Source organism: Lathamus discolor, chromosome 14 (genome assembly GCF_037157495.1).
Source record: "Lathamus discolor isolate bLatDis1 chromosome 14, bLatDis1.hap1, whole genome shotgun sequence".
In the NCBI taxonomy this organism is placed as follows: Eukaryota; Metazoa; Chordata; class Aves; order Psittaciformes; family Psittacidae; genus Lathamus; species Lathamus discolor.
Window position 1 is genome coordinate 10,418,473 of NC_088897.1, and position 16,762 is coordinate 10,435,234.

Below are 16,762 nucleotides of genomic sequence, written 5' to 3' on the forward strand. Positions count from 1 at the left end.
CTCCTTTATTCATAACCTTTAGTGAAAAGGTAGGGCTTTGTATTTATTGCCACAGGGTGCTCTGGTTTTGGAAGTCTCTTTGCAGAACCCCCCAGATATTTACTCTCTGTATCGCAGCTGCTGCTGCTGCACCACTTTTAGCAGATGGCTGGTGCCCAAGGCCCTGTGGCCATGTACCAAAGCAGGAGGTGGTGATGCTCAGGATGAGCTGAGCCAAAAGCAGCTGGTACCTCCCCTGGGGCACAGCACCAGGGCTCCACAGCACACACATGGAGGAGAGCCTTGGGAATGGGCAGAACTCCAGTGGATATGCGGAAGCCACGGTGACCCTTCCTGGCTCTGCCCATGTCCTCAGTGTAAGAGGAGTCACTAAGGAGCAGTAGGGAACGCTAATGGGATTGCAGCAGCTTTTGATTCCCAACCAACCCAGACACTGGGAAGGAGGCAGGTTTGAGCTGTGCAACCAGAAACTACTTTGGGATATGCTGCTGCAACTTAGGGAGCTACTTCCCCTTGGAAAGCAGATCCAAGTCCCTGTGCAGCAAGGTCCTACCTTACATCCAGGGCATCCTCACAGCATCCCTCCTCCAGCTCACCCAGGAACACAGGAGGTGCCTGAACACACAGTTGGAGCTTTGGCTGCCAAAGCAGGAGAGCTGCAGCCAGCCCTGCCCCACACCTGGGCCCCTCCAGCACAGAGCTGCCCCACACACTCACCTCTGCATCTCTTTCAAAGAGTTTATTAGAAGTAAGTATTTACATCTATTGCAAATGGTTAATAGGCAACACGGGACTGAGAGCTCCCCTTGGGTAGGGAAGGACAGCAAGGGCCAACCGCTCACCTCCCCACCCCGCCTGGAAGCAGAAGGCAGCCTTCCCAACCACAGGTTCCTGACATGAACCAGCAGCTGGGTGAAAGCCCTTTCTCCTCCCAGGACAACACACAGCAGGCTCCTCCTCTGCCCAAGGTAAGAGCTTCCCGCTCCCTAATACTGGCTCTTATTAGGCTGAAGGATGGATGGGAAAAGGATTGCAATAGAAGTGAGGCAACTGCTCCTACAGCTGGGTCAAAGAACATTCCCCTTGCTTTTGGAGTGGGAACAGAGGGTGCTGGTCCCAAAGGGAAAGTCAGAATGAGACCATGCTGGATCCTGCCTCTTGGTTTTCATGCTGTAAGGGCACTAGGGGACAAAACTGAGCACCTTTCTGCTGTCCTGTCTTCCCAGGAGTCGGACCAGCACAAAGGAGAACCCCTGCCAGTCTGTGGCACACAGGGCATTCCTCACCCCTCACACAACCATGGCATGCAGCACTCCTGGGGCAGGAACCAACAAAGAGGCCATCCCTATCCTACGGCTCCAGAAGGGAAAATCTGCATGGAAGCATGTAGTTGTGGCCTCCCTAGAGGGCCATGTTCCCATCCCAACCCATCCCTCTACAGCAGCCCATTCCTAAATGAAATGGCAAAGCAGACAGGGTTTGTGCCTTGGCCGATTTCCATTCCAGTCCTTGCCCTGGAGCGAGTAAGGCAGCAGAAGGGCTCTTGTTAACCTCTCCTCCTCCCATACAGGCTCCAACTCAGCTGGCAGAACATAAAGTTAACAGAGTGCATGTCTGGGCTTCACACACAGACCACAGGAGGAGGAGATGCCCAGCACCACACAGCCCTGAAGGCAGCAGTTCCCAGGCCCAGCTTATGCTATCCTAATAGGAGTGTTCAGTGGTTCAGGAGTGGAAGTGAAGGGTAAGTGCAGATGGCAGTAGCTATACTGTTGTATTCTTGTCAAGGGGCACCTCTTACCCCTTCTTAAAGGGAGGGGGAAAGCTGTGGTCCACATTACTCTGGAGGGCAGCTCACAGTCCCCTGGGGATCAGGCACACATGGTATGGAAAGCTCCAGGCCTCTCTGCAGGGGTGACAGTGACCTACAACGCCCAGTATCTCTCCCAGCAGCAGTGGAGGTTTCTCAGTTATGGCTTTTTTTTCTTTGTAGAGATAAGAGAAAGAGGTTAGAGATGCTTTACCACTAACAGCACACCTCCCCCTGCATCCTCCGCTCACACACATCTCACTGCCTCCTCCATAAGGAACACCACTGGCTTTCAGCTCTGCCACCAGCGCCGTGGGACAAGCTCGCAGGCTGGGGACAGCTATGCCAGGAGGCGGATGATGCCATTGTCCGAGCCCAGCAGGAGGTGGCATTTCGTGGGCAGCACTGCCAGGCTGGTCAGGGTACCCCGAAAGTTCTCGGAGCTCAGCTTGGTTGTGCTGATGGGCAGCGCTGAGGACTCCAGCATGGAGTAGACACCGATCTTGTTGGCCACAGTGCCCGTGACAACCTCGTTGCCATAGAGGTCAAACGCGTGGATGGGTTCAGATGCAGATTTGTAGTGGTGCAAAGGTTTCTGCTCCAGCTCCTTCCACACAGTCAGGGAATGATCCGAGGAGGAGCTGATGAGCACGTTGCCCTCTGCAGCCTGCAGAACAAGAAAGGCCAGTGAACCAAGTGGTGCAATAAAAGCTCCCAGCCTGTATCACAGTCTGTATCTCAACCTGCAAATGAGGTTAGCTGCCAATAATCCAGCAGTCACAGTGTAATCCCTCGGGAAAGTCCCAGCCATTTCCAAACAACTGATGGTACACAGCAGTATTAACAAAGCATCCAGGTGGACACTGCAAGCTACAGGACTGTCTGGTAGCTGGCAATCTCCTCTAGTCCTATCCTCCAGAGACAGGCTGTGCCTCTTAACAACACTGTGATACCCAACACAACTAATTCATCATCTGCATAGAGATTATGATACAGTCTCCCTCTCCATTAAACCTGCCAAATGATTTTCCTTCTCAGGAAAAGGAATTGGGAGGCTGTCTCACAGCAGAGAACACTGCTGAGGGCAGGAGAAGCCTGGACCTGCTTATTAGCTAGTGAGAGGGTAAACAACCCACACTGCTGAACTTTGTTTAACCTGCGCTTGGGTCGAGGACACTGGAGCCCCAGCCGTGCTCCCTGAGGGTGGGTAAATATGGACAAGAGTTATTCATTAGAGTGACACTCTCCCAGGGGAGCTGAGAGCCCTGCGGAGAAAGCAACACATCTGCTTCTTCACAGGAGATGTGGCTGCTCTCTGCCCCTGCTGCAGACACCTGGGAGGGCTGATCTCTGTTCAGCACAGGTTGGAACAAGAGTAAGCTGCTCACAGCACTAACTACGGGGGGAGAAGAGCATAAGCAGCCTTTTAGGGACACAGCAATGACGGAGGAACACCCAGAGGATGGAGCAGACCAGCCCTGCCAAGCAGCACATGCCAGGAGGATGCTCCACACAACCTCAGTGAGGATCAATGAGGACCACAGAACAGCCCCTGATCGCAGCTCTCACCTTGATCTGCAGGATGTCCCCTTCATGGGCAGGCCAGCCCCGCATGATGAGTCCTGTCCTGGTGTCCAGCAGCACGATGAAGCCAGAGGAGAATCCAGCCATAACGCTGCGCCCATTGGGACTGACAGCCAAGCAGCGGATGAGCCCAGCGCTCACCCCGCTGGCCAGGCGAAACTCGTGCTGCAAGAGAAAGTCCAGCTACCGGGGGACAAAACCAGGGGGGATCTGGCATTTAGGGAACAAGAGACCCTGGGATCATGGAACCATCACAAATTGCTTTGAGCCAGGCGTGATCCCATCATTGAGCACACGGATGGAGGTGGGTGGATCGCAGAGTGCTGGATTCCCTACCTGTAATCCCGGCTTCCTGTGATCGATGAACCGCAGCACAGAGTCTGCGCTGGCCACAGAGATGCTGTGGTAGGGAGGTGGCATAGTGGTCACAGCCGTGATGGGGACTTTGCTGTCCAATTCATCAAAAGTCCGGAGAAGTTTCCCTGTGGAAACACGACAGAGACATTGTGGCAGCAGATGGAGGGAGAAGGTACACAGCAAATCTCCAGTTCTGCACAGGAACCATCAATTCTCAGTCTAGCCCCTCTGCCTTTAAGGTTTGGACCAGTTCACTCCAACCAACCCTCCCCTTTTCCCCTCTTACCTGTGAACTGGTCCCAGATGTGCACGGTCCCATCGCAGCTCACCACGTGCTGTGATGCCTCCAGCTGGTTCACATAGAAAACAGACTTCTTGTGCTCAGCATACGTGAAGCGTGGTGGCACCTCGCTCGTGCCATCCCCATAGTTGTACAAGGGCCAAAGGCGGACGGTTTTGTCCTTGCTGCCACTAAGGAAGAAGTCCTCACTGCTGAGTGGTGCCACGCACTTGATGGCCCCCGAATGCCCTGAGAAACTCTGCAGCTTGATCTGGTGGAAGTGGAAACGGGGGTCGTGTTGGCTCACCCCAATCTCATACTGCCAGTAGGCCAGCCAGTTCCCACATAGCATGTGGGTGCTGCGAGGAAGGTCGTGCTTCAGGGTGTTCTCCTCGCTGGATAAGCTGGGGATGAAGCCATCAGTGCCAGCACTGAGGTGAAGTAAGCCCAGACCCTCGCGCTGTGTGTCCACAGGGACCTGGATGCGGTTCCCCACCAGCACGCTCCCAAAGGTACCGGAGTGACTGTCCTCGTGGTGGCTAGAGAAGGGCTCAGTTCCTCGTGTATCTTGGTCTAAGCCCACCACGCTGGGTGTTTGCTCCAGGCTGACGACCTGCAGGCTCTTGGGGTTCACGTTCTCCAGGTAGAGGCTGGCCAGCTTCTCAACCAGCGAGTGGTTGGGCACAACCGTGCGGATAACATCACCTGAATGGGGAGAACGTGGCTTCAAGGGAAGGAATATCACCCAGCACCACCAACAGCAGAACAAGAGTCAGCACAGGGCTGTGAACACAGCGTCCCCCACAAGCCAGCCACATGCTGCTCCCAGCTAAAGCAGCCTGAAGTGGGCTCCCAAACCAACAAGCACAGATCCCAGGAGATGGTGGCCAAGCCGTACCTAGCAAGCAAGAGAAAGGGATGTAGGTGATGTAGGCCATCTCAGGGTTAAACACCTTCTGTAACTCCATCAGCACGGCTGGATCCAGCAGCTTCCCATCCAAAAGGGGCACCTCCATCACTGGCACCTCACAGCTGCTCAGTGACTCCGTCCTCTGGACAAGAGAAGATACCCAAGACCAGATGTTCTCACCATGTAATTACACAAGCACAATTACATGCTGCTGACACCAGGAGTGGTGCATGCAGGTATTCCCATCACATTCCTGCATCTGGGTACAGGGGGATGACTGAGGACCTCTCCCACATCACTGACCTGGTCCTGCAGCTCCTGCAGCAGCGAGAAGGCCTCAAAGAAGTTCCTCACCGTGTCACTCAAATGCTGCTGCACCATCTCCTGCCCAATCCGCAGGCAGATCAGGGCAATCAGGCTGATGGTCTTGACACACAGGACAATACGGGCCTGGGCACCACTGGGGAAACTGGAGAGGACATCCATTACCAGCCTGCCCTTCCATATCCCCTTTTCCCCTTCTCTACTCCATGCTTCCCGCCCTGTGTTATCAGGTCTTGAGCAGTACAAGCTCTTACGTGCATGCAACCAAGTGAACATTAGGGCAGGAGCAGCCCCACAACCCCAGGAGCATGAAGACCCTCACAGAACCATCTCCACATCCCTGGTTTTGAGTTGTGCCAACCCCATGCTGAAGGCACAACAGCACTCACCCGATGGCTGCTGATGTGAGGAAGCCCAGCACCGGGAGCAGCACCTCCTGGCTGATCTTGGGGAGAATGTCCATCAGTGTGGTGTCCGAGAGACACACCACGATCTTCTGTGTCAGTGTCACAGCAGCCAACAGCCCGGCCTCCTTCCGACTGTTCAGCCGGCCACCACCGGAGCCACCGCCGGGGGCAACCTGCAAAGGGAGTCATTGAGGGCCAGGGACACCACTTCTCCAAGCAGCACACATCCCAGGATCAGCCTCGAAGAGGAACCTGAGCACTGAGTCTCAACATCAAGGGATGAGCCTGAAAACTGGCACACGGATGTCAGCGCAAGAGATGAGCCTAAAGAGAATGGGGCACAACATTCCCGAAGTCATGGGTATCCTCTGGGGAGCATCTCCCTGCAGGATGCTTCCATAGATGGGAAACTCAGAGGGCAAAGAGACAACCCCAGACCATCACCAGCCTGGGTATTGTTTGCCAGTATATGAAGAGGAGAAACCTATGTCATACATGCGACTTAGATGAAGAATCAGCGTCTTCATCCCACGCCACATTAAGCCTGGGTGCACAGACTGCAGAGGAACAGCCCTTGCATGAAATACCCAAGCACAAATCATGGGCAAACCTGCTGCTAACATCTAGAAATGCATCTGCTGATCGTTTCATGAGGCAGAAGAGCACATCCTGGTTTTGCTGACACCACACTGATGCTGACTACAGCAATGCCAGAGAGTTAACAGCATCAGCAGCAACACGAAGCGGTTTCCTTCTGGATTGTCCTATTTCCTAACTCCCAGACAAATCAAACACCCAAGAACAGAGAGAGCCAACAACAAAACCCACAAGCACATCCCAGTTTCCACTCTGTTTCTTGTACACCTGCCATCTTCCAGCTCATCACAGAGGCTCTTCCTCTCCCAAAATACCCGCTCTGCCAAATCCTGCAAGAAGGATTCGTATCCTATTCATGACCCTTACACTTCATTGCTTTAATGTCAGGTTGCCAAATGCTGTCCACAAGGGTATTAATCCCCCCAGTGCCCCCAAGGAATGAGTCCAGTAAAGCAAAGCAGCACAGCTGGAGCTGTGATTGCAACTGGGTGGAGAATGATTTTGCTGAAAAATGGGATTTTTGCCCCTGAAAAATCTCCCTTTTAACACTGGAAAAACTGACAATGCCTTTTGTTTCCTTTAAATGAGCAGCTGTGGCCTCTTTGCCTCTGTTTAAATGATCAGGTTTCCATTAAAACAAGAATCCATAACCAAAGTGTTCAGAACCACTAAAAAGGAAGCAATGTGACAAATAACCCTGTTAAAAACATTCAAACCTGGGGAGGTTTTGATGACAAATGGTGTGTTTTCACCCAGCTGCACTATACCCATTTTCTCCTTGCTGTCAGCTCTGAAGTTCAAGCTGAAAAGCCTTGCCAGTATTTCTTATCCAGTTGAAACCCCTCCTTTAGGGCTCTCATCCCCTATCTACCCATACAGACCTCCAAAGCACTCGCTCCAGCAATCCCACAGCAGCCCAAGCTGCTCCTGCAGCCCGTTATCACCATCCCACCCTCGTGCCAGCTCTGTTGGTGGCAACACTCGCCCAGTAAAGCAAAAGGAAACCTTTCTCTCTGGTTTCACACATGCCAGTGTGATAGGGAAAGCCTCCCAGGGATGCAATGGGGAAGGAGGGGCTGCAGCAGCCCGATGTAGACCCATGGCTTGCTGAAGAGCTTCACTGGAATGAATGTGCCTCTTCCAGCTGCATCGGCACAGCCCTTCTCATGCAACACATCCAGATCTGCTCAGCCCATGCTGCCCAAAGCGGAGCTTAACCAAGCACAAGTATACATGCAGGAGGCTCCTGATGAAGCTGGATCATCTTCTGTGCGTCCTCTCTTTATGCCAGATACAGCTCCCACCCCAACACATGTAAGAAGAGGAAGAAGGACAATACTAACCAGGTAGCTGATGTAGGGCAGGTACTGATAGGTGAGGACAGGCTCTCCATATAGGTATGCCATGTGCAGGAGACAGGCCAGCACTGGTTTGGACACTTGATCTCCCAGCACTGGCCTCTTCTGATAGATATTTCCTGTGCTCAGGGGACTGTTCTCATCGCTGCTTGGTACAAACTGCTGCCTGGTAGGGCCTGCCCAGAGACAACACCATGAGCTGAAGCAGCAGGATACCCCCAAGCCACCACCAAGGCACCCAGGAGGCTGGTTTGGGGCACAGCCCACCCCAGGGGTCCAAGGAGCAGATATTACCAACGTAGCAGGATGTGAGCAGGCGGAGCAGGTTCCTGGCGATGAAGCGGGACGTGACGGTAGGGCCCAGCTTGGCTGAGAGCCACCTCACCATCTTACAGGCTGTGTCTGCAAAACACAAACAACCCCAAGGACAGAGCTATCGCTGGGCTGCTGCCCAGGCCCTGCCTGCTCTGCAGGCTGCTCCCCAGCTCTCAGAGCCACACACTGCAGTGCAGACCTTGCCTTTTACACTGGTGGCATCGCTGGCCCCATATACCCCAAAACCTGGACCCACTTCTTCCCCTTCTCCCACTCCCTGCTCTACAGGAAAGGCTCAACCCCAGCAGGGTCTTACCCAGCAGTATCGTCTGCTCTTTGTCATCGGAGTGATCCGGCAGCTCCTCTCCCTCTGCATCCTCTGGCTCGCTGCTGTCATCAGCCAGGGTGACATCCACAGAGGCACCGGCATCCACAGCCACCGTCAGCTCTGCATCAACTGCAGAGTCATCCTGCTCCTCTTCATCGCGCTCCTCTTCCTCCTCCTCCGACTCCTCACTCTGTTTCAGGTCCTGACTGCTGTCCACTGACTTCAAGCTGCTCTTGTCCTTCTGGGAATCCCCATCGGCAGGCCTGTCCTCTCCCAGGGACACCTCACTGGCGCTGCTCTTGTCACTCAGCCGCCCAAGGCTGAGCGATTCCTGCTCCTGAGGCTGCAGGGACTCCCCTACATAGAGACCACTCTGGAAGTCCTCGCTCTCAGGCAGGTAGGCTTGGTCATGGAAGCTGACACCAGAGGTGTAGTCGAGGAGGTCGAGCGCAGCCGAGCTGTGTTCCACATCCATTTTGATCTCCTCCCCAAACACACATGACACCGGGCTTTCCCCTCCACTTTCATCATCTTCAGCTGCACCGAGGAGGGATTTGCTCTCCTCCCGTGAGCCCTCGATGCCAACGAGAATCTGCAGGATGTGTGGGAGCAGGTTGAGGAGGAAGGACTGCAGCCCCAGGCGCACGATCAGCTGGGCCACAAAGCAGTCTGTGTAGAGGTAGAACCTGCCGTGGCGATAGCAAGGGCTTTCATAGGCTCCAATCAATGGCTTGAGCAAGTACTTATTGGCATTCTTTGGGCCGAGGGATTTAGCTATGGGTTCAAAGAGGTACCACGCTGCGTAGACAGCGGTGTTCTCCTCAGACATCAGTGACAATATGAAGGGCAGGAGGATCTCCAAGCCTTCAGGAGTGATTTCAGAAAGGATCCCTTCCAGCTGCTGCCACAGCTGGAAAACAAGCTCCCGGCCTTGGCCTTCATCCTCTATCTTCTTCGCCTGGTAGGTGAAAATGAACTTGTGCAGGGCTGGGAAGTACGTGGGGAAGGGGACAATAGAACTGAAGGGACTGAGGAGCTGCGTGGGACAGGGCGGAGGGAGGCCCTGGGAGATGGGTTTGTATTCAAACAACTGCACCGTGCCCTTGCCCAGCCTGGTCTTCAGCAGCTTCTCCACCGGCACGCTCAGCTGCAGCAGGACATGCAGCACGTGCTGCAGCGGGGCCGGGATCTCCTTGGGATAATAGCGACAGAGGTTACGCACCAACAGGAACCGCTCCAACAGGGATGCGTCCGGCTTCGAAGGACGAATCCTGGGTGCAAATATAATCTCAGCTACCAGGATGCCCAAAGCTTGCATATCCCTCTGGAAGAGGTCTGAGATACCCAGGGGGGGCTCTTCCCGTGGCTGCTCCATCAGCTGCATCTCACTGCTTAAGCCTTTGACCAAGAAATTGTCCAATTTCTCCAGTTCTTCCAGGGCCTGAAGCGGATTGAAGCCTTCGGGAAGCGTGATCTTCATGTCAGCCTGATCCACAGCACCCGCCTTGCTCCGACGGAGAGGTCGGACCCCTGAGGTTTTGCCTTCGGTGGCATAAGCAGGGAGGGTGGAGGGCTGTGCTGGTGGCACCGTGGTGCAGGGCTGATCAGCAGCTCTACTGCTAGCAGGAATTGAATCCAAAGCTTCAGTGCCTTGCTCTAAATCATCCTCACAAGCCACAGATTTCTCCCCAGACCAGCTGGTTTCACTGGGAGTAGCCTCCAGGACCAGCCCATTGACTGCATCCGTCACTTGGAGATCCTCCATAAACACAGCCTCACGGATGTTCTGGACAAGAGGCCGGGCGATGGCTGGAGCTTCAGCTGGTGTATAGGCAGGTCCCACCATGCGCCTGGGATGTGGCTGGTCAAAGAGCTGCACGACCCCATACGTTGTCAGATGCGTGTGGTTGTCTACTAGGTGGAGGCAGACGTTCTTCTCCTTGACAGCATCCTTCCCCAGCAGCTTGTACCCAAAAGTGAGGTCAATCCAATGGTGGAGGTCCTGAGACACCTCCCGGCTCTCCAGCAGCATGCGGTGGACTTCAATGAACTCCTCATAGGAGCTGCACCAAGACGGCACATCCAGGTCGGGCATATCCGGATGGATGGATCGGAAGATGGAAGGGTCAGTATAAAACTCTGGGATGCACTCATCCGGTGTCCAGCTCTGCATGCGCTCCATGCTGGCTGGATACTCGTTGGGCTCCCACTGGGACCTCACGTGGCAGCACAGCACTGCCTTGGGTGTCCTCCGAGCCGTGTACACGTAGTAGGTGATATCCGAAAGGACATCGGAGATGTGATGGGGGACATGGAGCTGCTCCCCACTTGAGCCACCAGCAACAAACGCCTGCTTGGTCATCTCATAGGTGAAGTCCAGCTGCTTGTCCCCCTTGTTGAGGCGGAACTTGGATTTCCGTAGGTCCCTGAACTTCCCATTTTTGGTAGTGAAGTCCACAACCCATGGAAGAACCGGGTGATAATTGGGGTCCCCCATTCTCCTTCCAGCCAAGCTGTTCAGACGCATAAGGTAGTCAAAGTTGCTGACCTGCCCGTGCACCCACTGCAGCACCAGGTCTCTGAGGTCCTTCTGGCAGGCAGCACACCTCGCCTCCTGCCCTCGCACACCAGCACTGCTTTGCTCACTCATTCCCTCCAGACCAGCTTCCACATTCACTTCCTCCTTCTCCGGTCCCTCGTACTCCCTGAAGTTCACCCGGAGCCGGCTGCACAGCTTCTCATCCACAGCCACATCCCGCAGGGAAAAGGCCCCACAAGCCAGACCCGCTTGGTGACAAGCCTTCATGGCCTGCAGCACGTGGAAGAGGAGGAAGAGGATTTTAGCGTGGCTGTTGGTGAGCTTGGCCGGGCTGAAAGTCACGATATCATGCAAACAGTACTGCACGTAGGGGTAGATGACATACACCATATCGGCCGACTCGAGCAGAGCTTCAGCCTGCAGCACGTTGGGACAAGCCTTGGTGGCCACCAGGCTCTCCTTGGCCGGGGAAGCACCGTGTGCAGTCTTGCCCACCTGCAGCACGGGGCAGCCGTAAGCCTTGTGCAGGGCCGCCCGCAGCGCGCCCAGCGCCGGCACGGTGTGCGGTGCCTCCGCGTGCCGGTACGGCCGCACGTAGCGGCGGTGGGCCCGGCCCCACAGGTTGCGGTAGTTCTGCCAGGCCACGCTCTGCATGAAGCCGTGCAGGGTCTCCGTGCTGCCGCCGCGCTGCTCCGAGCCGGGGGGCTGCACCCGCAGCGGGTACAGCAGCCGCTCCTTCCGCAGCCCATGGATCTCCACCCGGGTCCAGCCCGCAGGCAGCTTCTGCACGGAATGCTGCAGGAATGTCCTCACCTCCACCTCGCTCAGCCCTTCTGGGCGCGGGCACAGCCCGGGAAGCACTCGGCGTTCCTTGAGGCTCGCCAGCCATTTGAGCGGGACAAAGGCGGTAACGTGGGTCCTGTCGGGAGCAGCAGCCAGCTGCCGGCGGTCGATGTTCAGGTCCTTCTCCACGCTCTGGAGGAAGCCATCCATGCTGGATGGAGGAAGGAGCGAGAGGAGGAGCGCGGCGCTGTCCTTGGCCTCCCCAGCTCCTGCAGAGCCGGCGGCACGCAGTGAGTCTCACTTCCCCATTGCCACCTGGGGGAAAAACAGAGCTGGTTTTAGGAACTTGGTTAAAAGATGCTGGGTTGGGGGTAGGGGTTGAGAAGGGACCAGCCCTGGCTTGAGGGGAGACATAGTGGGACTTCTGCAGCCATAGAGGGGGTCATAGTGAGAGCTCCATGGCCAGGGAGGGGATATGATGGCAGCTGAGAAAGGGACACGATGCAACCTGCACAGCCCCAGTGCTGGGGAAGGGGACACAATGGGACCTCCACAGGGCCAGGGCTAATGTGGGGGGACACAATGGCACTCCCATAGCAGTGAAGTAGGACCAGACAGCAGGTGGAGGGGGAACAGCACAGGACCTCTGTAGCATCAGAGGCAGAGGGAGGGGGCACAACAGCACCTCTGCAGCCCTAGGGCTGGTGGGGGGACACAATGGGACCCTTACAGGACCAGGGAACGGGACACGATGGGAACTATGGGGGGACACAACAGCACCCCTGCAGCCCCAAGCAGGTGGAGGGGACGCACTGGCACCTCTGCAGCCCTATGACTTGGGGGGGAACACGACAGGACCCCCATAGGCCCTATGGAGTGGAACATGATGGGACCTATGGGGGGACATTGTGGCACCTCTGCAATCCCGACCCACGGCGGGGAGGGGACACGGTGGCCCCTCCGCACCCCATGGGGGTGACACAAGAGGGCACCCATCAGCACCGTCCACACCGCCGGCCCCACGCCGGGCCGCAGCCCCGTGCCCAGCCCTCACCACCGGGCTGCGGGCGATCAAGGCCGGGCCGAGCCCCGCAAGCGCTCACCGGGGACCCCCGCACCCCATAGGGGGGCCCCGCTCCGCCCCGGGCCCCCGTTACCTGGCGGCGGCCGCGGCGGCTCCGCGTTCATCCGCGCTGCCCGGCCATGTTGGTCAGGTGACAGCGGTCACATGCTGCTGCTGCCGCCGCCGGCGCGCCGCCATGTGCCCGGGACCGCGGGAACACACGGGACACGGGCCGTGACGCGCTGCCTGACGTCACGGCGACGTCAAAGCCGCTCCCGGCTGTCAGCTGGAGCCGGGCGCGCTGACGAGGCAGCCGGTCTTAAAGGGGTCTCCGCGGCCTCCGGGTGGACCCCACCGGCAGGAAGGTGAGTGCTCGGTGGAGCCAGTGATAGGGAACGGGGCAGTGCTGACACCCGGGAGCCTCCCCGTGGGGCTGCGGCGCAGAGCGACCGGGCACTGCCCGGTCCCGGTTCTGTGAGCCCAGCCGGGCTCTGCAGCCACTTCCCCGCGCTCTCCCTGCAAACCTGGCCCCGACCCTGAATCGGTCCGGGGGTAGCGGGGTGGGATGTGCCCGGTCACCCCCTACACCCCCCCCCCCCGCGCCCGGACCCTGCGCTGCCCCTTTAAGGGCTCGGGGCTGGGAGTGCTCCAGCTGGGCAGCGCCGCATGGCGCGGCGGTGGCGCGTGGGAGTCACATGGGTGGTACGTCGCAGCAGCTTATTGGCTCTCCGCCCCTTGTCCGCTGCAATCAGCTGTTACTGGGGCGAAGGGCAGGAAACGGCCTTAAAGGGGCACCGCAGCCGCCGTAATTCTCCTCCCCCCCATCCCCAGACCGGTTTGGCTCGGCGGGTTCGGGGCAGGAGCGCCGTGGCCACCGGCCCCGGGTGCCGAGCCCCGGTTATCGGGTCGTACCATCCCTGCACACACACACCCCCCCCCCGCAACACTTGGAGGGCGCGGCCCCTTTAAAGAAGTTGTCCAGTCATCGCTCGGCGCTGCCAAGTCATCGGGGTCAGCCGAGTTCCCTCGGCCCCGCCCACCGCGCCTTCCGATTGGTGCATGCGGAAAGTCCTCACTTCTGATTGGCTACCGACTTAGACAGCAACTTCTCGCACTCGGGGCTGTGCCACCGGCCCCAGAGATGGAAGGGCCCAAAGAGACCGGGGAGGGGGGGGTGGCCTCTCGGCAGCGCTGGGCCCCCGGCAGGGACCCGCTCCGCCGGGGAGGGTCGGGCTCTTTAAGAGCCGCCATCCCCCCCCCCCCCGCCTTGAAAATGCCAACTCACAGCGCGCGGGGCATGCCGGGAGCGCCGCGCCGCACTACATCTGCCGGCATGCCCCGCGGCGGGGTGGGCGCGCCCGTTTCCTAGGCAACCGCCGGTTGAGCTCGGGGAGAGCCCGGTGTTCCCCTTATGGGAGTGGGTGGGGCAAAACGCTGCCTTTTCCTTTCCATTGGTCGAGCGGCTGGCTGTGCTGCGTCGCTATTGGTGGGAGCCAGGATCAATCGTAGAGATGGGCGGGGCGCGGCTGGGGCGGGGCGGTGATTGGTCAGGGGTGGGGCTGGTGGGTGGCTGCGTCATGACTCCGCCAGCTGATCAGAGACGGGAGCCGCCGGCGGCGGGAGGGAGGCGGCGGCACCGGCGCCGGGACCGGGCCGGGTTGGACCGGGCCCAGCGGGGCGCTGGGCCGGGCCGAGCCCCTCAGGTAGGTCCGGTCCGGTGGAGCTGCGCCGGGACGAGCGTTAAGGGCAGCCGAGACCCCAGCGGGGGCCGGGGGTCCCGGTAGCCCCGCCGGGGAAGGTCACCTTTCCCCGGGGTAGGGCGGTGCAGCAGGGCCCGGCCCGGCCCGGGTTGCTCCAAGCCCCTCAAGGAGCGCTTCAGGCGCCGCTTGAGGCCGGGGCGGCTTCGCTGCCGGTAACGGCGGAGCGAAGCGGGGTGGGGGTAAGGAGTGGGACCGGGGCGCGGTATCTCGGCCCCGGGGGTCCCGGTGGGGCGGGCGGAGCCGCGGCCGGGGCCGCCCCGCGCCGGGCGGTGGCCGCCCCGGGGGTGACCTTCACTCCGGGACCGGGCTGGGCAGACTTTGACCCGCGGCCGCTCCCCGTCGTGGGCACGGACCGGAGCATCCCGGGCAGCCGAGGGGGCGGAAGGGTCCGGGGGGTGCCCCGGAGAGGGGGGGGGGAGTGGGGTTACCGGGAGCGGGGGGGGGGGGGGGGGGGAGCGGTGCCTTCTTGCGAGGGGGTGGGGAGTTGGTGGTACCGAGAGGAGAGACACTGGGGGGGGGGTGACCCGGTTACCCCGGGAGGGGGGCACTCAGTGGGGGTACAACGGGTGCTGTTAACGGGGCGAGCTCCCACCGGGGCCCTCCGCGGTGCTGATGGGGTCTGTCGGTACCGAGGAGGGTTGGGGGTGAGCGCTGTTACCGGTAGAAACACCCCCCCCTCCCCTCTGTCGGTGCTGGTAGAGCCCCCCCGGTGCCGGCGGGGCCGGTGTGCGAGCGGCGGGTGCTGATTCACGGCCCGGCGGGGGTGGAGCAGGGCCGGGTCCCGCTCGCTGGAATCCGGACCAGATGTACCCGGCACGCCAGGAATGCTCGGCATTCCCGCCAGGCCCCGCCGCCGCTGCTTCCCGGCCGCCAGCACCGGCCCCGCACCGCGAACCGCCCCGTCGGGGCTTGGGGCCAGCCGGGATGCTGATGGAGGGGGGGGGGGGGGGATGCTGTGGGGCAGTGACCGAGCGGGGGGTCCCTTCCATCGGGGTTGAACGCTGGGGGTTTCCCGGACCTCAATCCCCAGCGTGCAAAACGTGGGGAAAAGGGATGTTTTTCCATGCGGATTGGGGAGCAGCAGGGTCCCGCACCAGCCCCGGCCTTGGTGCCTTCGTTCGCCATCAAAATGGCATGGGTATAAGGCAGCGCTTCCCGAAATTCCCCCCCGCCGGGGGCTTGGCAGCGGTGCCCTGACAAAGTGTGTTCCATGGCAGGCAGGGGCTGGCCGCCGGCCAGCTGGGATCGTGCCAGCTCGGATGCCCGAGGTGAGCAGGCAGGGAATGCCGTAACCCCTACCTGCGCTCCATGCCGGAGCAGGTTCTCTTCTCTCCTATTTCCCGGTACAAAGGGCCTTGATTTCCATGCCCGGTTGAGTGCTGGAGCTCTCCCACCGGCTGCGTTGGGAGAGGGGAGGGATGGGAAGAGTCAAGGTCGAGGATGGAGCTGCCTCTGGATCCCCTGTGATGCTCAAGGGACTGTCCAGTGGGGCCTCGGATGAGGTGATGGATGAGGGCTCGGCACCGGGGTAGGGATGAGGTGGCTGCTGCGGGTGACGTCTCCGCTCGGTGCGGTTCAATCCTGGCTCTAACCGTGTGCGTTCCCTCCTCAGGTGCTGTCCCAGCGCCCCGCTCCTGGCTAACCAGCACCAGTTCTTCAGTGGCAAGCTTTATGTCCTTCTCTAGTAGCTAAAGCTGCCAGTTGAAGAACTGTTGAATGTAGCCACACTCATCACCGGGACCTCGGATGCCGGCCGGACCTGCGCCCTCGGCAACCGGCACGAGCAGCGTTTGAAGGCTGAGGATGAGTGTAACCGGGATGAAGGCGTCTCCTTCAGACAGAGCCGTGGCACTGAGCTGAGGGCCGCTTAGAGAAGACCGAAAGAGGCATTAAACTTTATGTGCTCCTCAACAGCTCAGGTTTTAGGGACTCTGTTGCCTATGGGGTGGCTGGACCTGCTTGGCAGGAGGGTGCTGGGATGGGGGGCACAGTGCCAGAGCTCGGTCCCCAGCCCATGCTGTGGGTCCATGGGTGAAGGGTTGGTTGTTGAGTTTGTCCAAAGCAAGAGGTGACCCAGGGCTGGGTGTAACTCATAGGCCTGACCTGCTGCTGAGCTCCAGAGCAGGATGAATCCTGCCATGAGCTGGGCAGTGGGATGGGGCCAGCTCCACACCCACATTGCCCTGTGTGGGCCACTGGGAGCGGGTGACTCAGGGCCGAGTCACACAGAGCCTGTTCCAGGAACCATCCTTCCGCAGGGCCGGGCAGCCCTGAGGCAGCTCCCGGATTCCAGGTATTGGGAGAAGGGCTTCTCCATGGGCTTCTCCATGGTCCAGGCTCGGTGTTG

The 16,762-nt window shown here is 59.1% G+C and overlaps 1 protein-coding gene and 1 long non-coding RNA gene across 2 annotated transcripts; one reads left to right on the forward strand and one right to left on the reverse strand.

Moving 5' to 3' along the window:
• Positions 1-724: 724 nt before the first annotated feature.
• On the reverse strand, positions 725-13,255 carry WDR81 (WD repeat domain 81). Its single transcript, XM_065695077.1, has 11 exons — positions 12,750-13,255; positions 8,259-11,907; positions 7,922-8,029; positions 7,613-7,803; positions 5,655-5,845; positions 5,245-5,410; positions 4,930-5,083; positions 4,038-4,736; positions 3,731-3,876; positions 3,380-3,559; positions 725-2,477 (listed from the first exon to the last, which is right to left on the reverse strand). The coding sequence occupies exons 2-11, from the start codon at positions 11,800-11,802 to the stop codon at positions 2,151-2,153; spliced, it is 5,706 nt and encodes a 1,901-aa protein (XP_065551149.1). The 5' UTR covers positions 11,803-11,907; positions 12,750-13,255; the 3' UTR covers positions 725-2,150.
• A 995-nt stretch (positions 13,256-14,250) lies between these two features.
• LOC136022142 (uncharacterized) lies at positions 14,251-16,328 on the forward strand. Its single transcript, XR_010616017.1, has 2 exons — positions 14,251-14,358; positions 16,028-16,328. It is a non-coding gene; the product is annotated as an uncharacterized LOC136022142 (long non-coding RNA).
• The last annotated feature ends 434 nt before the right edge of the window (positions 16,329-16,762 follow it).